Source organism: Lycium ferocissimum, chromosome 4 (genome assembly GCF_029784015.1).
Source record: "Lycium ferocissimum isolate CSIRO_LF1 chromosome 4, AGI_CSIRO_Lferr_CH_V1, whole genome shotgun sequence".
NCBI classification, from domain to species: domain Eukaryota; kingdom Viridiplantae; phylum Streptophyta; class Magnoliopsida; order Solanales; family Solanaceae; genus Lycium; species Lycium ferocissimum.
The window spans coordinates 49,407,443-49,431,115 of record NC_081345.1 but is presented as its reverse complement, the minus strand read 5'-3'; the positions used below and the strand labels follow the sequence as shown (position 1 = coordinate 49,431,115).

General features: G+C 35.9%; 3 protein-coding genes across 4 annotated transcripts; 1 reads left to right on the top strand and 2 right to left on the bottom strand.

Annotated features, from left to right (window-relative positions):
- Positions 1-569: 569 nt before the first annotated feature.
- On the bottom strand, positions 570-4,618 carry LOC132053438 (pentatricopeptide repeat-containing protein At2g20710, mitochondrial-like). The gene is made up of 2 exons (XM_059445473.1): positions 4,220-4,618; positions 570-1,998 (listed from the first exon to the last, which is right to left on the bottom strand). Exons 1-2 carry the CDS (start codon positions 4,499-4,501, stop codon positions 805-807), a joined length of 1,476 nt encoding a protein of 491 aa, XP_059301456.1. The 5' UTR covers positions 4,502-4,618; the 3' UTR covers positions 570-804.
- A 3,350-nt stretch (positions 4,619-7,968) lies between these two features.
- Positions 7,969-16,375, top strand: LOC132053436 (uncharacterized). Of its 2 annotated transcripts, XM_059445471.1 has the most exons (6): positions 7,969-8,231; positions 11,532-11,585; positions 12,157-12,260; positions 15,057-15,095; positions 15,365-15,448; positions 15,881-16,017. In XM_059445471.1, exons 1-5 carry the CDS (start codon positions 8,156-8,158, stop codon positions 15,410-15,412), a joined length of 321 nt encoding a protein of 106 aa, XP_059301454.1. In that variant the 5' UTR covers positions 7,969-8,155; the 3' UTR covers positions 15,413-15,448; positions 15,881-16,017. The 2 variants fall into 2 exon arrangements, with proteins under 2 accessions (XP_059301454.1, XP_059301453.1); XM_059445470.1 differs by lacking the exon at positions 15,365-15,448 and having other exon boundaries at positions 7,988-8,231; positions 15,881-16,375.
- Positions 16,376-17,530: 1,155 nt separating this feature from the next.
- Positions 17,531-21,518, bottom strand: LOC132053435 (sphingolipid delta(4)-desaturase DES1-like). Its single transcript, XM_059445468.1, has 2 exons — positions 21,234-21,518; positions 17,531-18,541 (listed from the first exon to the last, which is right to left on the bottom strand). Exons 1-2 carry the CDS (start codon positions 21,402-21,404, stop codon positions 17,711-17,713), a joined length of 1,002 nt encoding a protein of 333 aa, XP_059301451.1. The 5' UTR covers positions 21,405-21,518; the 3' UTR covers positions 17,531-17,710.
- Positions 21,519-23,673: the final 2,155 nt, after the last annotated feature.

The following is a 23,673-nucleotide window of genomic DNA, read 5'->3' as shown; positions in this document are numbered from 1 at the left end:
CTTAATGAACCAAATTCTCATAAAGCTAATACCATATGGCGAGAAACCAACTCGTTTACTAGTCATTTCTTCACAAACAAACATAAACAAGCTCAGAAAAAAGAAGATGGCGATCCAGCAGCCATTGGCACCAAAACAAAGAAGATGCGTCCTATCCCAGCAGCAGCCATTGGTGCACCGAAACAGGAAAGAAATATGTTCTATTCAATGTTGCACTATAGGAATTGACTATCCATTCGGAGCTGATTATACAAGTCAGTACTCACTTTAAGAGCTCATTGACACAGGATATGTCGAGAATACAGCACCTTGACAGTATTGACGACTAACATTAGGTGATATGCAAGAAATCAAGAATGAACATGCAGCCTAAGATCACTAGAAGCTAACAATCAACAAGTTTCAGTGAGATAAATGACAGATATTCTATTCTGAACACAAATAACAGATACTCCTACCGTTTCAATTTGTTTAATTGAGGAAGTAAAGAAAACTTTTAAATCTTGTGGTCATAAATTAACGATATGCATAATGTACCAAAATGCAGTTTAATCTTGTGCTCTAAAACATGCTATGAGGGATGTTGAAATTAAAAAGTTGTCAAATTAGGAAAGAGGCATTCTTTATGAAACAAACTAAATAGGAAACTATCACAAACAAATTGAAACAGAGGGAGCATGATCGTCCGATAAAACACTCTGTAATCCTCCTGGTAAGGTGAAAACCGAATCTATATACTCACTAAACTACATGCTCTTGAGCCTCCTAATAAGCTTCAGTTCGCAGTATACAGGCCCCACGTAATCATAACTCACCTTCAGTTGTTCCAACCCTAGATGCTGGTCCTGTTTGGAGTTTCCCTTGGTTGATGAAGCACCGCAACTTATCACAAAAAACTGCTGAAAATATACCCTCCACCTCTAAAGACCTCACAAACTCCTCAGACTTCTCCACATTTCCCTGATTTTCCCAATATTCTACACAGGTATATAAAGTGTCCTTGCTAGGGATAAATTTAGGCGGACATATCGAGATTGCCTTGTTCAATGCTTCTATGGCTTTTTCGACTTCATCTTCATGGATATACCCACTTGCCAAATGACACCATGTGATGACAGAAGGAACACCTCCTTTTGATAATCCTCGGTCGATGAGGGCCTCAGCCTTGTGTAGAAGACCTTTTCTACAATAAGCGCCAATCAAAAAGTTTGGAATTCGGAAGTCATAGGATAACCCCCGCGATTCCCATTCTTCAAATATTCGTTGAACTCCTCCTGTGTCATCAAATTTCATTAATGAATTCATCATGCAAATATAACCCTTGTTATAAATTTGTTGATTCTTCTTGTACAGATCCCAAACTCGATGTACCTCTTCCTTCTTTCCAGCTAGTGCATAGAGTCTTAATAATAAATCATATGTAGTATTATTTCTCTTGATAGTGGCAAGCGTGCCCTCCAGTTTATTCAGCATTGCTAAAGCTTTTTCCACTTGCCCAACATTAAGATACTTCTCTGCGATGATAGTATAAGTATTCCAATCCAACGCGATCCGTTTATCAGATTCCATTATTTTTACTATTTTATCTATTCCATCAGAATCTCCAGCAGCAGCATATGCACTTGACCGGATCATGAGAGTGAACTGGTCGAATATTATACCCTTCCCTTCCATTTCATTCATCATGTCGTCCATTTTCTCCCGATTTCCTGTTTGATGATACATTTTCATCATGAAATTGTAGCACAATGGTGTACGAGCAAACCCCATATCCCTTATTTTTTGCATTATGGCCTCAGCTTTCTCGACAGACTTCTCAATGGTATAGCAGTTGAGAAGAGTTGAATAAATGTGAAAGCCTTTAAATTGCTGTGGGACGCTATCGAGATACTTTTCAACTTCTTCTAGACCTTTAAGTTTATAAATCAAATGAACTCGCACTCCAATATCAGAAGGTTGGGGGATGAAAAATCTTTTGTCAGTCATCCAATAAGATATCTGTCGACAAAATTTAGAAGATCACTCAACATGCAAACATTTGACAAGTATGCAAAATTTATTCTTTCTACATCTTGCAAGGATGAGGAACTATATCACTTATTATTCATAAATATTCATATGAAAACGCAAACTTAATATTTGGTGGTTAAGTATACCATCGGCATTGAAAGCATAAGGCCATCACACGATTAGAGCACAAAATCATGCACAACTTTGATATCTATCAAGATACAACATTTTTTTTTTTTTTTTTTTTTTTTTGGAAGAAGAAGAAGAAGAAACATTTATATTTCCAGGCTATTATTGTCGTACCAGCAGGATAAAAAGGAACCTAAATATCAAAGCTACCCTGGCTAGGACTCTAGGAATAAATAGAAAAACATTTAATCACAGTATCAGCATGCATAAACAGTCTAATGATGATGTATACAATGGAGGCTTTCATTGGAAAATCCTGAAAACAACCACAAGCACCACCTGGAAGATCCTAACATGCACTTATATAATCACAATCCCTACCATAGTTTAACAACTTAAAAAAAAGAAACAAGAGCTTACCAAAAAGTACAAAAATTATAAAATAAATAATTAAAACACTTTTCGACTTCCAAATAGTTAAGTTAACAATATAAATCCTCCGTATCTCCATTTCACTCTATTGAGAGGATTCATCACAGTTAAACTATTCTTATGCTATCGGTACTTGGAATCCAATACGCTTAGCAGAGTTAAACGACCTAAACTTGTTCCATAAGAAAATTGTTAAGCATCAGCTAATTCACATTGGATCTAATTAACAGAAATGACAGGATTTACCCTTTACCCATTTTGTTTTTGAAAAAAAAAAAAAACAAGGAATGGTCTAATTCACAACACATTGGCTCAAATTCATAAAACAAACAACAACACCAACAACAACATACCCAGTGAAATCCCACAAAGTGGGGTCTGATAATTTTCATAACACAAAAAACAACCTAAATTACAATATCCTGTCTAATAGACAAGTTGGCCAAGCTTCTGGAAAGTCAAAAGTGTTTATTTTGTCTTCAAAAAAGAGCTCATTTTGGAAAGTTGAGGTGTTTGGCCAAATTTTTAGGAAAAACTAAGGGGTCGTTTAGTAGCTAGATAGGAGCTAAGTTATTTGTGTATTAAATCCTACATAAGTAATAGTACCATGTTTAGTAGCATTCTTTTGCTATGTATAAAATTCAACACACCTAATGTATAAGTAACGAGGGAAACTATGTATTATCTATAGAAGATGAAATAACTAGTACATGCATAACTAAACCCAGCATTAAAAGTTACATAGATTCCCTCATAACTAATCCCTAATGACTAACAACTGCATAACTCTAGCCAGCTACCAAATAACCCCTAAGTGCTTTTGAGTAGTACCAAAAGTTGGTTTTTAGAAGCTAAAAGAAGTACTCCCTCCGTCCAATTTTGCTTGTCCATGTTTAACTTGGCACACCCCTTAAGAAACAATAAATAAAATGACAATTTTACTATATCACCCCTAATTATTATAAATCATCTAGATAATTGAAATCCATCAAAACATACTTTAAAAGTTGTGCCGCCACTAACAATTCCTCAAAGTTTCCAACCCAATAATTAATACTAGGGGTAAAATAAGCAAAAATGGACATCTATTTTTAATATATACCACGGTTTTTACCGAAGTTAATGGGTGCACCTGCACCCTCTCCTAATGGGGTAGGTCTGCCCCGAACAACTGATAGTTGGGGTTTGTTTTAATACATAGTTCAAGTATTACAACAACAACATACCCAATGTAATCCACAATTGGGGTCTGGGTACGGCAGAGTGTACGAGGTGATAGTTCAAGTAGGAAAAGGGAATGGTTAGGGGTCGTTTGGTATGATGGATAAGCAAAAATAGTCCTGCGATAAAAATTTAATACCGCCTTATCCCACATTTGGTTGGGATAAAATTGCGGGATAACTAATCCCGGGATAAGTTATTCCAGGATTGTAGTTTTTTTATCATACATAGAGGGTGGGATAAAAATCCCGGGATCACTAATCCCGGAATAACTTGTTCCCCAACCAAAAGAACCCCTAGGGTGTGAAACTCGCGAAAAAAATAATAGTTCAGGCGTATTTTTAACATTAATTCTTTTCGAAAAGCACTCCGGACAAAAAACAAAAGATTTTAGAAGTTTGGCCAAACAGGTTAAAAGTAATGTTACCTCAAGGGCATGTTTGTATCTTCTGTAATCTTTTAATTCTTTAATAATTCTTTGAAGATCTTCTTTATCCACATGTTTCCCTTCTTCAACCCATTGATCAAGAACTGGTACTACAGACTCATTTGGGTCACCTATGGGTGAAATTCTTCTGTACAGTGAGTCTTTATTGGTGGGTCTATAAAGATGATAATTACTTGAAGTTGAAATATAGAAACGGTTAAACACATTTCTGTGAGAAGATATTGAGTTTGAGTTTCTTAAAATAGAGAATAAAAGCTTCATTATTTTTTATGTTTGAGTTTTAGGGAAATTGAAGCAGAAATGGTGTTGGGGTTTAAGGGTTTTGGGGTAGAAAACTATGGGAACAAATTGCACCATTTGGCCTTCAAATGGGCTGTTTTTTAATTTTTGGCATAAGTTCTTTTAAGGACGAGTGGAATAACCGGTGGGATATTATGATTCGAAAATAAAAGTTTACATCCCGCAAAAAAAACTTATGTTATGAAGGCAAAAATAAAATGGGTCAGCAAATGCCTATCCTACTTCAACTCGAAAAAGACTAAGAAATAAAATATTTTCTATTTTATTAGATTTTTTTTTTATCGTTATCGAAATGAAGGATTACTATGATCTTATATATATGACCTACATTATCGGTTAAAAGTGTAGATGGGGTAATTGATGAAACGAGATTAAGAAGAAAAGAAATTACTCACTTTTTTATTAGTTAAAGGGATTTTTAAAAGAAAAAAAATAGCAAGAAAAGGTTTATTTAAAAATAATATTTTTATAAAATAAATGTGTTTAAAAGAAACAATATGTTTATTAGGAAAAGGACATTTTTAACCTAATTTAAGTATCAATAGGGGCATAGTTGTTCAATTTCATATAGTTTAAGGGCATTTTTAGACCAAACTATGAATGGAGGACATTTTTATTCAACTTGGCATAATTTAAGGGCATTTTTGACCCTTTTCCAAAAATAAAAAACTAGCACAAAATAGGGACATAAGTGCCAATGATCCAAATCTATGAGGAAAATGATGTGCACAGATAGTTCCCGGTGTGCCCGGACCCTGTCGCACAACGAGGCATTGTCCACGAGTCGGATTGTTTGGGAATGCGTGACCCAAATCGGGTGGTGACTTCTGTCCAAGGCTAAATACGGGCGAGAGACCAATAGCGAACAAGTAACGCGAGGGAAAGATGAAAAGGACTTTGAAAAGAGAGTCAAAGAGTGCTTGAAATTGTCGGGAGGGAAGCTGATGGGGGTCGGCGATACACCCCGATCGGATATGGAACGACAATGAGCCGGTCAGCCGATCGACTCGGACGTGGACCAGCGTGGATTTGGGGGGTGGGGGGGAAGGGGAGGGGGCAAAGCCAAGGCTTTTGATACGCTCGTGGAACGCCGTCTCCTTGTTGTAGTAGGCAGCGCGAGCCTTTGGCGTGCTTCGGCATCTGCGCGCTTCGGATGCTGGCCTGTGGGCTCCCCATTCAACCCCTCTTTAAACACAGACCAAGGAGTCTGCCATGTGTGCGAGTAAACCCGTAAGGAAGCTGATTGGTGGGATCCCCCTGAGGGGTGCACCGCCGACCGACCTTGATCTTCTGAGAAGGGTTCGAGTGTGACCTTGACCTTGATCCATTTTGGACCCCTATTTACTTCATGGCCAAAGTTTGTAAAGTTTTGTAAACTAACCATTTCGGAAATTACTTCAGGCATACAGATTAAAGTTGTAAAAATTCGTATTTAAAGTTATAAATATCAGTAAAAGTTGGGAGATCATATACAATGATTGAACTTCATGTTGGAAAACAAAGTATATACAATTGCACGACACAGGTAACAACATAAGAAATACCCGAATCTAAACTTCTCAAATTGTTTATAACAAAAGAAGATAAACAAACTACAAATGATAGCTGAATAACAAGTATCTCAACCAGTAGAAATATGGCAAAGACAAAAGTAATCAAACACAAGAGACATCATTATTTACGTGAAAAACCTCTTCAATGTGAAAGGAGAGAAATCATCTCAAAACGAGATACAAAAAGATCTCTAAATTGGTCATAAAAAGGTGTCAAACCAAGAGCAACAATACAAACAAGATTGCACCAAAATAATTGAAGAAATGAGAGAAATCACCTACACAACGAGCTACTACTCACGGCGAAGCTACATATCACAAAATTTAATCTCCACCATTCAAATTTAAAAACTAAATGTTGAGAATCCCCACCTCACATTTCAGCTTGATCCAATGGTTAAGGAATCATAAAACGTGATTTGAAGCCACTAGTTGCTCAAAAAAAATTCTGGAGCAAAACCCTGAAAAACGATTGCTCTCTCAAATTTTTTATCTTATGTTATTTCAGTCATAAAAAATATATATGACGGAAAAAGACCCAAAAAATCTCAACAGTTCTACCATTTCCCTTTATGGAAGGGATCATCATCCTGACAATCAAGCAACATTCTTCAAACTTTCCTGTTGTGCAAAGATTTAGTCGACATGTCGAAACTATTATCATTTGTGTGAATTTGCTCAAGTTTAAGTAACTTCAAATTCAATACATTTCGAATCCAATCACATTAATATGTTTAGACTTACCATGAGAAGTAGAAGTTTAGCCACAATAAATAACACTGGGATTGTCGCAATAAAGTAGATACCTCTTTTGAGCAAATTCAACTTCCCCCGAAAATCTCTTCATGTAGACCAACTCTTTACAAGCTTCATCTGCAGCAATGAGCTCAGCTTTTTTAATAGCAGAGCAACATATTTTTACAACCTAGATTGTCAAGACACAACTCTCCGTGTAAAAATAATCAAGTAGTCTGAAGTAAACTTGCAAGTATCAATATCACTGGCCATATTAGAACGTAACCACAAAGAATAGGGTTTCTATCCCAAAACACAAACTCAAATTAGAAGTGCCACAAAGATATCTCATAATTACTCACCACATACCAATGCACTCTTCCCAGATTAGAAAAAAAACAACTAACAATAACAATAACGAGAACAATATTTAGTCTTGTAAAAATCGTTGCATACATCAAAGTGCCAATGACCGAAGTATAAGGAACTTGCTTCATGTCATCCATGGGAAGAACAATACTTCATGCTCAATCTGAAGTGCATAACCAGAAGGATCACTGAAATTGAGCAAGTTCTTCAATAATAAAGATATATTTGGGACCACATTTAAATGGTGGCCAAATTTGTTCTATTTCTTATAATTGAAGGGCAAATTCAAGTCAGTCCATTAATAATAAGCGCATATTTAGAATTAAATTCAAATAGAAGGTAAAATCGTTCTATTTTTTTCATAATTATAGGACTTCTTCTTTTCCCTAAAATAAATAAAGGGATAATTTCACTAATATACAATCCAGCATAAAATATTACATCCATGTAGTCTTATTTTTAATTTAATTTTTTTTCCAACAGTGTTTATACACATGGTATACAATATTATACACTTAATGTAGACAATATATCAACCTTGTATAAAAATGTATAAAAGAGCCATTTCGGATAATATTAGACATATGGGCCATGACAAATAAATATTTTCTTCAAATAGACATAAGTGTTATTTTCCACATAAAAATGGGACGGAAGGAGTGAAATTATGAAATATGAGTAGGGACCTAGTAACTCAGTTGATTGGCTACCTGAACTTATCCCACGTTATAATTACATTCCCATTTCCCATACCCCGTGTGATCATTTTTTTTTTTTTCAGAAAAGGGAAATTATGAAAGTATGAACCAAACCCCCTTCATTGGTAGGAGAAGATTAAAGACAGGTAGAAGTAACCGTTGTTGAACCTGTCCCCCTCTATATTCTTCGACAGAGACCCAATAAAGCTAAAAAAGGGAAGGGTTATAATTTTAGCTCTGAAAAAAGGGGTCAAAAAGAGATGATTCCTAATCAATGGGCACCGCCATGTAACAATCAGTGCACACATAAATACTCTGCTCTCATGCAAATCCCTTGTAATTACTCTCTTCCCTCTTATTTTTCCCTTTCTTGAAATCTCCATTACATTTATTTTCTTCTCACATTTCATAGTATCAGATACAAGGTTTTGCTCTGACTATATATGTAAAATATATTATTAATGACGTATAGCTAGGAGGTCACGGGTTCAAGTCGTGGAAACAGTCTCTTGCAGAAATGTAGGGTAAGGCTGCGTAGTACAATAGACCCTTGTGGTCCGGTTCTTTCCTGGACCCTGCGCACAGCGGGAGCTTAGTGCACCGGGGGCTGTCCTTTAACGAGGTGAAGCTAGGATTTGAAGCTTATGTGTTCGGTGTTCTAGTCATTCTAAATTAATAAGTTGTCCATAGTTAATGAATAATAAATTTCTTTCAGACTGCTTTATCATCGCTTTTTCACTTCCGTTAGTTTCATTTTCATACTGCTTTGAACAGTTTGTCCTTATCTGACCTTTTTCATCATGTTTCTCTTGAACTGAGGGTCTTTCGGAACAGCCTCCGTACCTACTGAGGAAGGGATAGGTCTGTGTACAGTTTACCTTCCCCACACCCCACATTGTGGGATTTAACTGGGTATGTTGTTGTATTCAATGAATAATAATATCCTTATAATTAATAGTTTGTACATATTCAATGAATAATAATAATTTTGGGTTTGAACGAAAGCTATTGGTTGGGCTGAACACGCAACCGAAGCTCTAGCTCCAGTCCTATAACGAAACATTCTTGAAAAATATATATTTATGCTAAGTTCGGACACATTAATACATAGAAGTAATTAGTTGTGTGCAGTGGTATTCTGCACAACAACATACCCAGTAAATTCCCACAATGTGGGGTCTGGGGAGGGTAGAGTGTACGCAGACCTTACCCTCACCTTCGAGGAGGTCAAGTTTTCCGAAAGACCCTACCAAGAGAGAACAAGATAAAAGGTCAATTAAGGACAAGCATAACAAAACAATATGAAAACGAGAAGCAACAAAAGCGAGAGAGTCATGATAAACAGTAGTTACCATAAATAAATAAGATACTTGAAGTACAAGACCCAACAATATAAGCAGAAATCAGATGGCAATAAATGAATGAGCAAACTACAACTACTCTGTGTCTCTGTGTGTGCGCGCGCGCTGATGTAAAATACTCATTGTCTCTGTGTGTGTGCGCGCGCTGTCTTTATGTGAAGATATTTTTCAGTAAATTCTAAATGCATTACTCTGTGTCTGAATTTTTGACTATGTTAATCTATGCTTCCCCACAAAGGTAGGGGTAAGGTCTGTATACACCCCACCCTCCCCAAACCCCACTTGTGGGATCACACTGGGTATGAAGTTGTTGATGTTGTTAGTCTATGCTGTTAAAAGCTTCACAGCGAAAAAAAGAATAATCTCCCTTTTGTTTGGTATGATGGGAGAAGGCTATTGGTTATTGGAATTTCGGAATTTTATGTAAAGGTAGTATTTTTATGTTAATTTTCCAAGTGGGCACGACTAATAGGACAAGAAATAATAAAACAACAGATGAAGTCGGTATCTTTAGAGCGTATAGTAGTCTTTCAAATTGTTTACATCGTTTATTAGTGAGTCGTACCAAGTTAATACGTTTTTTACCAAAATTCATCTAAGCCACGTAGGCTGCGAGGAATTGCTTTTCAGGTTACTATGTTGAGTAACTGTTCAATTACGCATCCATTTAACATCATAATCCATTTCCTTGTTTGGTGTAACTCATTACTTACTATGAAATGAATTCCAAGTGTGTTTGGTTGGATTTGTTGGCGTGCCTGTTTAATTTGAATCCTTCTGATTTGTGTTCCTTCTGACTCTTACCAAACCTTTTCTACCTTTATAGACCGGGAAACTCAGACTACTGCTGGTCGGTTTACCATCATAGTCCATTTGCTTGTTTGGTGTAATTCATTACCTGCAAATTTACAATGAAGTGAATTGCAAGCATTCGCTTTTGCACAATTTATGGTTAGCTTACTGAATGTTCAAATGATAAGATTTTGTGCATAGATCTACATCGCTTTCCTTTGTAGTTTGTTAAAATTATAGAAACTTCCTCCAGTAGTTTCTAATATTTCAGTTTTCTAGGAGATATGGAAGTCGCATTTGAATCGAACTGTTCGGTGTTAAACTTGGTGATGTTATCATGTTAATTTAGAGGAGCCCTAAGGTGTGTGATTGGATTAAAAGAATGACAAAGGGTGTGTTGGTTGAACATGAAGAAATATGGTAGTTAAACGGAAAAAGGAAAGAAAATCCTCTGCATTGAGAATTTTGATCAGCTACATCTGTCCTCTGGAAAAGGATAAGTTGGTAAACTACGACCTTTTAAGATAATTGCCGACAGGCAAGGTCGATGAGGTCTTAAAAAATGTCTAGTTCCTAAGACTATGGAAACTAAGAAGGAAATTCCTTTTATTTTCCTAAGGATCATCTATTTCATCAACTACAATCAGACCTCTCTATAACAACCACCCACTATAACAACCAAGTTTTCTTTGGAACCGATTTTTTATCGTATATTTTGCTTCTCTATAACAGTTTTTTGCCTATAACAACAACAGGCATCAATATAACGATACACTCTTTGTAAAATTGCCCCTATATAATAACCTTACAATATAACAATACACCCTTTGTAAAATTGCTGCTATATAACAACCTTACTCAAATATTAATTGATTTTATTTCTATATGTGACTTTATGAGAGTGAATGGATGAGATGCATCAGCAGGTCCTTATTTAAGTATCCAAATCTCTCTCTTTTTATTACCTTGAGTGGGCCTGTCAGATTTTCGATCCTCGTGTGACCTTTAGAACAATGGTTGAAAGTTATGAAACAATGCTAGTTGTACAAAAGATAAACCTACTTGGAAATTTCTCTTCTCTGGAAGTATGACACGTCATAGACGTCATTAGCTATGAAATAATAGCTTGACAATTCTGCCGGCCGATGGTAAGTGTGTTGTCAGAAATGTGATAATGGTACCATAGAGTAGATAAAAGGGGAGGGCAGACTATGGAGTAGATACAAAAGCAGCGCAGCTAATATAGACCCAGTAGAATAACAGCATCACTCTCCCACCTTTTCAGCCTGCTATAATTTTTGTTCACTCTTTTTAAAATTTAGTTTTGAAACAATTGAGTAAAATATATTTTCTTTGACAAGATATAGAGCACTTTAATTTTTTTTGTTTTGTTTTAGTTTTGATATCTTCTTGTTGTAGTTTGTTTCTTGGCATGAATTTAGCTCGGATATATCTCAATTTTGTGATGTCTGAACTTTTGAAGGGAGAGTCTTTTGCAAAAAAGGGTGTGATGCTGATGGAGAGACATGGGATGAATGTAAGTTCCAAGCTTCCATATTTGTTGGTTTGTAAATATCCCTGGTGAATATTTCAGTTGCCTGCTCTCTTGTAGAAATACTTGCATATGGAAGAGATCCTGCACTGGTGAATAGAAATTTTATTACATTCCCCAAGATAATATGTTACTATGGGTGATAGCCTAGTACTATCTTGTTTATGAACAGGAAAAAAACTCGCCTTAACTTTGTAGAATGCCTGTATAGTTGTTCTATTATATCTCAGCTTAAGTTATTTAACCTTGAGAAGGATGGCATTGGATGATTGGGGAATGCCCATAATGTTGAGACATAGCACTTATCTTGAGCCGAGGGTCTACCGGAAACAGCTTCTCTACCTCCCAAGGTAGGGGTAAGGCCTGCGTACACTCTATCCTCCCCAGACCCCACTTTGTGGGATTATACTGGGTATGTTGTTGGTGTTGTTGAGACATTACACACATATATAAGTACTAATGCTTAGGAAATGTCTTACTTGGAAACTTGAAACCTCTATGAGGCTTATCTATTGATCTAAGCTACAAGAATAGAGGAATAAATAGCTATATGCAGGTTTGTCAGAATGTGAGGAGATATGCTATAAAAATCCAGTTCTGAAGGATCAACAGTGGAGTGCTTACATTGATCGATCCCCTGGTGCCGCCAGCTGCTCTGAGGTCTCCCAACTTTCTTATTATCTTCAATTGGTTGTTATTCTACATTTCTCAAAATGTAATGTTTCTTAGTTCTTACAAGGTCATTTGCTTCACGAGAATTTTGTCAATTGTAGTTCAAATTCAATTTTTCCATCTGTTCAAGGTCCGGATTGAAAGTATTCTTCATAATCTTTTCTTTTATAATGGTGGTGTTCGCGACAGCTTGCACTATTCTTCATAATCTTACAAAGTCATATATGAAGTTTTCACATTACAACACTGATTTGTCCTTTGAAAGTTGAGGTCTTTATTCTCTTCCAGTTACAAATGATGGATATTCCACATTGAACTATTTCTTGGTACCCTTCTACAGCTTGATGATGCTCACTTTCCAAATTGTACATAGTAAAAGAGAAAGTTTCTATATTAGCACAGACAAAATGAGAAGGTTGTGTTCTTTGAGCTGCTAAATATCAAGGGAGCTTCTAGAGCAGTTATGGGTGCCTTTGCTTCATATGTTAAGAGAAATGGTCATGACTTCACCAAATTGATACAAGTGGTCATGTATCCCTGGACCAGTATCTTGAATATTTCATTATGAGGTTTAAAAAAGGACGGCTTAGAGATCCTTTGTTTTCTGATAAAGTAATAAATTTCTACAAATAACACTCAATCATCTATACATGTAGAGATCCCTAAAAAAGTGGCAGTAAGCACTAGCTCTTGAGCCAACTTAAAAGTAAGTGCTCTTTTTGAAATGGTAACGAGTGCATTCCTCATTGACGTCAGCTTAAAAGTAAGTTTTTCATGTAATGAAAGTTTAGATACCTATATCTAGTATGATCAATCATCATTTTTGTTAGCGGACTTGACTTGTCGAGAGGGACTTAGGGAATAATGACTGTGCATATATTTATGAGCACTTGCAATTGCCCGACTTTGCCAAGGCATTAGAGATTAAGTGTGATACTTCAGGAGCTGGGGTAGTGACCATTCTAAAGCGAGAAGGCAAGGCCATAGCCTACTTTAGTAGAAAATTGGGGCCCATAGATTGAATTATGCCATTTATGATAGAGAGATAAATTTGGATGAGGTGCAAGAAAAGGCCTTTAAAGACTTGAAAGGAATATTTGTGTCCTACCCGACTGCCTTAGTGCGTGCACTAGAGACTTCACATCATTAATTGTGATCCAAGGAATTTGTTTCGTATAGATCATGAATCCTTGAAGCATCTTAAAGGCCAAACTAATTTAACTCCTAGACATGCTAGGTGGTTGAACACATTGATACTTTTACATACAAAAGGGGCCAAGAAAACGTGGTACTAGATGCATTTTACGAAGATATGCTTTACTTTCTCCTCTTATATTTGGTTTTGAGCACATTCAAGAGTTGTATTTGGATGATGTGGATTTTAGCCCTGAATTTAAATTGTGTGAAAATGGTGCACATGACAAGTTCTATAAGCTTGATGATTATTTGTTTCGTGAAGGTTGTTTGTGTGTGCCTAATTGTTCCATCTGTGAGTTGTTGGTGCTTGAAACACATTGCGGTGGACTTATGGTCACTTCCGGGAAATTAAGACCATGTTGATCCTTGAGGAACACTTTTTTTGGCCACTATGAAGAAGGATGTGGCTAAGATTTGTGCTTGTTGCATATCATGTAAGCAAGCGAAATCCTCAGTCTTATCCCAAAGGTTGTACGTCCTTTTACCCATGCCAAATGGGCCTTGGGGTGGGTTTGAATATGAATTTTGTGCTTGGTGTGCCCACAACCAAGAGTGAGAAAGATAGTATGCTTATTGTTGTGGATTGCTTCTCGAAAATGGATCCATGTAAGAAAAGTGGTGGTACTACCAATTTTTTTTTTTTTTGAAACTGGTAAATTTGTATTCCTCAGCATTAAGGATATGCTGGAGACCTTCAAAAGTGTTAGTCTAAAAACAGAAATAGAAAAGAGATACTTCCAGGGATTTTAATTAGTCTACAAAATGATCTATATCCTCTAATCCTATTTCTCCACACCAAAAGTAGAAAGATACTATACAATTCCATTTTACTTTCTGAATGGAGTTGGATCTATCTTTAAAGCACCTCCCATTCCTTTCTCTCCAGATGGTCCACCAGATACAATGTGGGATCATCCTCCACCACTTCTTTTGACTCTTGCTGCCTCCTCTTCTCATCCAACAACTCAGTAGATCTGCAGTGTGCTCTGGCATAGTCCATGATGTCTCTGTCAGGTTGAAAAATAGGGACCATAGTTCTGCTGTGAATTTGCAGTGAAGAAAGAGGTGGTTGTTGGTTTCATCAGTTTCATTGCATAGAAAACATCTGGAGATTATGATCTTTCCTTTTTTCTTCAACACTTCATGAGTCAAACTAGCCCTCTTTGCCACCAACCAATCACCTTGGTTGGTGCTGGACACTTCCAAATTTTTATCCAAAATCTTTGGTGCTCCTCATTCTGCCCTATGTCCTCCTTTCTGTAAGCTCTGTTTACTGAGGTGGTGGTACTACCAATTTGTTCTTTGAAGAAGTGGTGCACCTTCATGGTATACCAAGGTCCAATCGGTGTGATTGGGATATCCAACTGAGTGACTTTGGAAAACTCTATGCTAAATTAGGAACCCGTTTGCTCTTTTCTGCAGTATGTAATGGAAATGGTCAAAGAGGAAAGGATTTCTTCCATCATTAGTGGAATTCCGTATTATCTGTTTGTTTCTGGAGTATAATTTTCAAATAAAAATATGAATTCCATAAACTTCTTTCCTTTTGGCACATAAGTGACATTTAATCTTCTTTATTGCACACAGGAATGCTTTCATGCTTGTGTAGCTGGCTGTGGATACAAGGTCAGTTTGTGTTATTATTGACATAAGTTTGGGAGTTTATTTTCTAAGTGGTCACACTAAGTGAACTATCAAAGTAATTAAACTGGATCGAGATAATCATGTGTGTATAATACGTTCTTGTAACTCTTTTGGTGGCAAGGAATAATCTGCTATCATGACCAGTGATCATGAGACCCTTGTGTCAGCGAGAAAATAGCTGTAATTTCTGAAATCAAAATGCTGAAAAGCTAGCATTCTGCTACTCTGTGTTGGCTTTTTCCTTATTATAGGCTTTGTTGGACATGCTTTCAAAAGGTTGCTGCTTGAAAAGTCATTGAGTGCTGATCTTGCTTTTCTCCTAAGAAAGCTAGCAGGTAATGAGTGAAAAATTCAAGATATTAAAAGGATGGATATGGCGGAGTTAGTGTGTTTATGGCAAGAGGATCTAAGTGAAAGTAGCACCTCACACTCACTTAGGATAAATTCGTAAAGCAACTTTATGTGGAGATAAGTACGAGTGTCGGATATGAATATCATTTGACAAGGGTACCTTCCATTTAGTACTTGAAGAGTGCATATCAAATATCCACACCGATGTTATGGTTACATCTGGGTGAGTGAAGAATCCATGTAACTAGTTCACCACCGATTTGATCCACTTATTTTGAATGAACGCTTGTTCATTTCATCTGCAACCGTGCTGGTATATTATGCTGCATCGCATCTTATTGTGTTCCTCTACAATGCTATGCTTGCCATATACATTTCTAGTTTCTTGTTAGATGACTTTATTGTTGGTTGTACAGTTTGATGTTCCTTCCCAAAAAGTTGATCAAATCCATCCAAGCAAGCCTCACGCGCTTCCTCCCAAAGAGAAGCCGGCCAAGCCTGCTGTGAAAAGAATACCACCCCTTGAATCCAGCCAAACCATTGAAGATGTACCTGGGACATCCGCGTAGCAGCAATGGATCTAACAGTTTAGACAACTGCGAATCTGACCGTTTAGACAACTTGGAATGCATTTATTCTGCTAGGATTACTAGCATAACTCTTTTAAGTTTTATCGCAACATGTCAGAGGCAGTAGTAACTTAGGGTCTTTTGGAAGCATTTTGAGAGCTCATTGGAAAGTTGGGTAAGCTTCTTAAAACTAACAAGCAATCATAGACAAGTGTTTCATATTAGCATGAGAAGAATTTTGTGTACAACGTAGCTAAAATTGTAGTCTCATTACACCATGCACCTAAGCATGTAAGATTCTAATGTGTAAGTGCTTAATGGACATTATTTTTACTACCTGAACTCTGAGATTGCTGTTGGTTGTCTACATTACTTCAGAGTTATGGTAAACTGTTTCCAAACATTTGCAGATGACATTCCATTGGGAGAAACTTTTATGCAATTTAGGAGTATATATAAAGTAAAATTAAAGAATTGTAAGCTCCATCTAGTTGTGGAAGTCCCACTAATCAATAAGCATCATTTTTTTCCCCGCAATTTTGCCAAAGATAAGTAGTACTGCACTTACTCTTGAAAAGTTTTGAGAAATTTGCAATTTTAGTTCCTGAAATATTTAAAAATATGATTTTGATCCTTTCGATATCTGGTTATAACTTTCAATTAGTAAAATTGTGCGCATTTGATCCTTGTACATGTGAATTTTCACAAATTATATCATTTAATTATCCATATGTTAATGTTAAGTTTGTGCCATTATTATATACTCCATCTAAGTGTAATATAATTCTAAAAATAAACTAAATTTATCACAACTATATAAGGATAAGAAAGGCACACTTTAATTAGTTCAAGCTTTAATTTGCTTAATGAAATATCACGAGAACCAAATGCAATTAGCCCAAAAGTTTTATACAGACGGTACAATGCATTCCTATAATTCTATAGGGAAAATATCCTATAAATTAGTAATTTCATCTTTCCCTCATAGAGGCAATGTTCCTTGTATGTGCCTATTTGACCCCACCATACTTGCAACTCTTTGTACTTTCAGTTTGCAAGTCACAAAACTTGACTTGCTTCTCCTCAGTAATTGAACAAATTCTCAACGTTTCACGTTTAGTCTGGTCAATCTTCAACATCCACGAAAACAAGAGCCAACTTCAATAAGACCAACGCAGTAGCGGAACTAGAATTTTTGCCAAGGGGTGTCAAAATATGAAAAAGTAAATATATAAAGAAATCAAGGGAATTCAATCTATAAAAATAATTCTATTTACTTATCTACACATTAATTTTCCAGCGAAGGGGTGTCAATACATGTGGATCAGCCAATTATTATCCTGAAGTGCTGGTTTAAATTTTTAAGGATACATGTAAATTATTCTTAAACCTCGCATCTGCTGATAAAATTGAGTATTATCTATGTATACCAGCTAAGGAAAGTAACAATGAATTCAGCCTGCTATTTGTGTAAAAATCCCTAAAATAAACATGGAAAGTCCCATAACTAAGGATTTTATACAAGATGAATAGATGAACTTTAGTCACTGCTACATCAACTCTATTGCACATGATGCCGGAACTCTATTACATTGTTACAAAGAAAACAAGAGTCAATGGAATAAGAAACATCACATACTGAAAGAATCAGCAATGAAGAGAGGACGATCACTGCACCTATTCGGACTTGTTTGCCTTTGTCGACAACTTTCTCTTCATTCTGCTGAAAGGTCCAACGGTTCGATCCATTATATACATGTAGATGACTTGGCTCCAAGATTTGTAAGAATCTAAGTTTTCATAATATTCTGGTGCAATCTCCTTCACCTTGTAAAGCTTGCTTCCCGGAATCCTGGGAAAATCATGGTGCTCGTTGTGGTAACCTACGCTCCAAGTCATCAGGTTAAGGGGTCCGTAATAGGAGTATGTCTCTTGCTCGGGTTTGAAGACATAATGCTCAGAGATGAAGTGACCAGCCATTGGATGCATCCCACCCCCAACAAAAGTAGATAGGATCAGATAAGCGAGCGATTTCCAGCCCCAGAAGTAAACCATAGCTCCATCGAGGGACAGCTGGACAGTGAAATTAATGAACTCCCACACACCAGGTGGTTTAGGTTTGAGAAAAAGAGGCCTGAAAGCATAAAAGAAAAGTTGGAGAATGACCCATATAGATTTTGCAAGAACATTTTTCACAACATGGGCCTCAGCAAGGCTCGGGATGTCCATATCAATTCCATCAACTCCTTGGAACCGATGGTGCTCGAGGTGATATTTTTGGAAAGTAACGGACATGGGCACACCAATGGGAAGGTTGGCAAAAATTCCAAGCCAACGATTGTAGACTGGAGTAGAGAAAGCGAGGTTGTGACTCAGTTCATGAATGGCGAGAAAGAGATTGTGGTTTAGGAAAGAGCCAAAAAAGTAGGCGACTATTAATATTTTCAGCCAAGTTGCATCATGGAGGAAGGTAGCAGTCCAAAGCTGAAGCAAAACAACTCCTGATATCTGCAGGAGCAGAAGTTTGTGATCAGTAAAACGAACATTTGAGAGACGGAGAAATTTCATAAGTCTTCAAAATTACATTCAACTTCATGCATAGTTGATATAAAAAAGAATACACAGTGAGCAATCACTTGACAATTTTGCTGCCAAAATAGATAAATAAATGATATTGAGTGCTCATTTGAAAATATCGCTGCCAAAAATAGTTATCTCAAATAGTTATATGTTCTTAAAGCATTGAATAACAAATAACTTTTCAGTGGCGTTAAAGTCCATCTAACAGATTAAAATATCTATTGGTAAGTAAATGAAACTAGTAACACCAACCACTTTCTGTGACCAGTTCCTCATAATTTTTTAAAAAAATCAATAAATTGCATACATATGAATAAGTAAATGGATATGACATGACCAAGCCACAGTCATAGGAATTTTCGGTTGTCACTGTCATTTAAGCTGTCTAAGAAATACATCTGGAATAGAACATAATATAATCATATAACATTATTTCATTACCAATCAAAATATTGGACATTGTAGACAAGGATTGTGATCATACCATTTCATAAGTAAGCTAAAGTATCTAAAGCAAGAAAAGGTGCTTATATCAAACATATAGATGCTGATCTGAATGCATTAACAGTCATATGTTGATGATACAGTCGTGATTTCTCTTTCTCCACTTTGGTTTTAGGGGAAACCAGGGGATAAAAGATTGACAGGAGAGGGAAAAGGGTCATAAATCGAAGAGCATACATATCCTGATTTGATTTTATGTTCAATTTCTAAGTCCACTCTTGGAATAGATTTCAACCAAGTACATGACTAGTCTCATGTTTTATATTGTTAAGGTCAAGTCTTTCAACATCCATTTCATCTACAGTCAAAACACATAAAATTGAAAAGCAACTAATCTCTTGCAAAACTATGATAATGACACAAGAAAACCAAGGAAAACGAGATAGGTAGGGTGCCAAATCACGTGAATCTAAATGCAAGCATTTTCTTCTTAGAAGAATGGCAATCATCTGTAGAAAAAATTCCACATATGAGCAGTCCATAGAAGAGCATAAGCAAGAGAAATCGATTCTGGCAAAGGCTTCAGGAGAAGAGAGAAAAGAGAGGACACTAAATCACCTTTACAGAAAAGTTAAAAGTTTGAAACACTATTGTGTGTTTTTTTTGGTTTCCCACCTGGTGTCCGATGCATTAGCGTCCGATTTGCACCGGGAAGTCTCACATTAGGAGAAAGTACTCCTTAACAAAGGCAACTCCATAGCCAGGAGTTGAACCTGACACCTTTGGCTCAAACACTACTATGTTTCTCACTATCATTCAGGAAGCAAATTCTAAAAATAATGCCTAACCCAAGGAAAAAGCCAAAACCCACAATTCTATTTAAAAAATATCCTTGAAAGCACAATGAAACATACACGAATACATCTCAAAAGTAAATAAAAAGAACATTCAAAAACCCAAAACCAATAATACAGGATGTTTGGTTGGTGGGATAAGGGATAACAATGCGGGGATTATCTTATTCCGCTTTTGGTTATGTGTATTAACTAATCCCAGGAACCATTTTGTACTAAGATGGTGGGATTAGCTAATCCCGTAACATATCCTTTGTCTATCTCATCTCGGTAACCAAACAATAAGATTCAATTTTTAACCCCTCCCCTCACACCCCAACAACAACAACATTATCCCAGGCAACATTCTTCTTCTTTTCAGTAAAATGGAGGATACCAAATCACTTTTCCAGAAAACTTTAAATTGTGAAACACTATTATATGTTTAACAATTGGATTATCAGATTGAGGAAGCAAATAGCCAAAACCCACAATTCTATGTGACAAATAACCTTGAAAACACAATGAAGCATACACAAATAAATTTCAAAATAAAATAAAAGAACATTCAATGAAAACCCAATACCAATAAACACTATAAAGATTCAATTTTTAACCCCCACCCAACCCCACATTATCCCAGATCTAAGACAACCAATGAAGGAAAACCAACAATGCAGCAAAACCACACTAGGTGATTTCTTCCTATCTGTCAAAGTCTTGGTGGACCGAATTAACCAATATATGTGCTCCGGGGAGGTAGCAGGTATATGTGGAATTAGTCGAGGTGGGTGCAAACCGGCTGAGATACCTCGGTTATTAGAATTTAAGCAAAAGATACAATAAAGATTCAATTTTTAAACCCCCACCCCCCACCCCAACATTATCCCAGATCTAAGACAACCCATGAAGCAACCAATAATGCAGCAGATTCATTACCAATATGAGACTTATGTTGCTCGGACTTTCCAAAAATATTATCACACCCATGTCAGATCCTCCAAAAAAATACACTACTTTTGGAGGATTCCACACGCACCTGTCTAACTTTTTTAAAGAGTCTGAACAACATAGTATAAGACCAACCAATACATAAAGATTTCAACTATAAACATGTATACACAAATAGCCAAAACCCACATTCAACAAAAATCCTTGAAAACACAATGTAGCATACACAAATATATTCCAAAAATGAATAAAACCAATAATACTATAAAGATTCAATGTTTAACCAACATTATCCCAGATCTAAGACAACCCCACAAAGCAAAACCAACAATGCATCAAATTCAAACCAAAATAAGACTAAACAATACATAAAGATTAAGACTTTATTATACCTTAAGAAAAGCAAAAGGGTCAGGTCCAAAAAGGTGTTTGATTTGAGGGTACTGAGAGAGGATCTGTCTTCTACGTGAAGCATGTGGTTCATCTGTGTATGACCAAAAGAAATCATTTGCCATGACTACTCCTTCTTCTTCCATTTCTCTCTTTTCCCCTTCAAATCCCATTTCTGCTTCCTTTTTCTCTCACCCTTTTTCCTGTTTTTCTTTGTTGTTTTGTGTGTGTCTGGCCTTTTGTTGTTTGTGTGTGTGATATTTTCTTGGTTTCTGTTTTAGTGTCTTGCTTGAACAGCTAAATTAGCGGGTTGTTTTAGATTTAAATTTGATTATTATATAAGAATATAATAATAAAGTTGAATTAGAGCCCGTTTGGATTGGCTTATAAGTTGCTAAAATTTCAACTTTTTTGAGTGTTTGGTACCACTTACTTAAAATATTTTGTCTTAAAATAATGTTTCAAAAATAAATTTCGTTTCATTTGGCTTTATCTAAAAGAACATATGTTCGTTTTTACGTATGTTCTTTTTGCCCTCATTCAAACAGGCTCTTAAATAATGGAGATTTGGAAAAGGACCTACGACACGTGGACCATGTTGATTCTATTGATGCAAATCGAGGACTTTTATTGGCCACTATTTTATTTTATTTTGAAACGCCAGAAAACTCGCAGCTACTATCTTTCGGGTGCACACCAGCTAACCTGCTCATTGTGTAATAGCTCAAAAATCACACAAGAGATATAAACCGCACTAAGAATGTCCGGTGCGACGAGCTCTGACTGAGAAGGCTGTTGTTGAGAGAAATCGATCTCAAGTTGGGAAACCACTCAGCTAACCCTTACGGGTATAAGCCACTACTTGCTATCCATGTTAATCATAAAATTTCATCGATGGGCCTTTTTGAGATAACTGTTTAATAAATGATCATTTTTTCTTGTAATTTATGAACCTTTTAAATTATGGCTAATACTCTGTCTGGTTCAATCTATGTGAACCTATTTCCTTTTTAATCTGTGCCAAAATGTATGACCTCTTTCCTAATTTGGAAACAAATTCACTTTATGAATGATTTACAGCCACACAAATATTCAAGACTTATTTTGAACCACAAGTTTCAAAAGTCTTCTCTTTTTCTTAAATGTCGTGCCCAATCAAACGGGTTCACATAAAGTGAAACGGAGAAAGTATTATTTTTCAGCAAATTGATAATCTTATAAGCATGGGTTAGATTACTGTCTAAAATTTTTATATGTTTGACTAGTTTTTGTCGGTAAGGATAAGAAATATATGAGTAAATATCAAACTCAAGTCTAACTCTGCCCAAAAAATTAATTTTGCAAGAGTCATAGTTCTTGGTTTCTGTTCTAGTACAACTTGAACAGGTAAATTAGCGGGTTGTTTTAGATTTAAATTTAAATATAATAATAATAATAATAATAATAAGAGTTAGATTAAAGATGCAATACATTTATAGAGTTTAGTAACACAAATGACGCAACTTTTGCATTGTTTCATAAATAACATATTTTATATCATTTTTAGCATAGTATAAAATTCTGCATTTATTGATAATTAAATAATGGCGATTTGGAAAAAGACCCACGAAAGAAACGTACACATGGACCATGTTGATTCTGTTGATGGCAATTGCGCAAATGGACACTACTTGGACCTACCCATGTTATTCAATAAGCTAAATTTGTCTGGGTTAAAAATTCGCTTTTTTATGCCGCTATTTGAATCTACCCATGTCAATTCAATAAGCTAAATTTGTCTGGAAAAAAGATATTTTTACAGCATATTTGGTATATTTAGCTTATAGGAATAGAATCTAAAGAGTGGTAAAAGTAAAAACACGTTGGGTGCGACCATGGTGTAGAGTAACTTCCTGTGAACCAAAAATTGATGTTGCTGTTGAACGAAGAAGTTGAATCGTTTGAGAGAATTGGGAGAACAAGAGGATCGTATAGGTTATTATTTAGTTGGGTCAGGTTTAAATGATAAAGCGGATTTAAAAAATAAAATCGGATTATTTTGGGGGACTTTCGTCAAGATAAGGGTATATTTGAAAACTTTAATGATGGGAGGAGTACTTTTGACCCAAATTCGCAACGGAGGATATTTTTAGCCATTTTTTCAAAATAGAGGGGTATTTTTGACCCTTTTCCCTTAATTAAAACTTAAAATAGATGACATATTTTAAGTGGTTAACTTATCTACATGACGGGCATTTGAGATCACTCGTAATTTTTTTTTTTTCAAAATTTGAACCGAAAGTGTTTAATAGAAACACTTTATCATGTGTTAGTGCTCAAATGAAACAAGTTGTAATTAGAGTGTTTAAATGAAATTTGATGCCAAATTTGAGGAGTTGTTGATGTATTAACATAGGAAAATATAAGCTAGGATTTCCATTATATAGAATGTATAAGTATTTG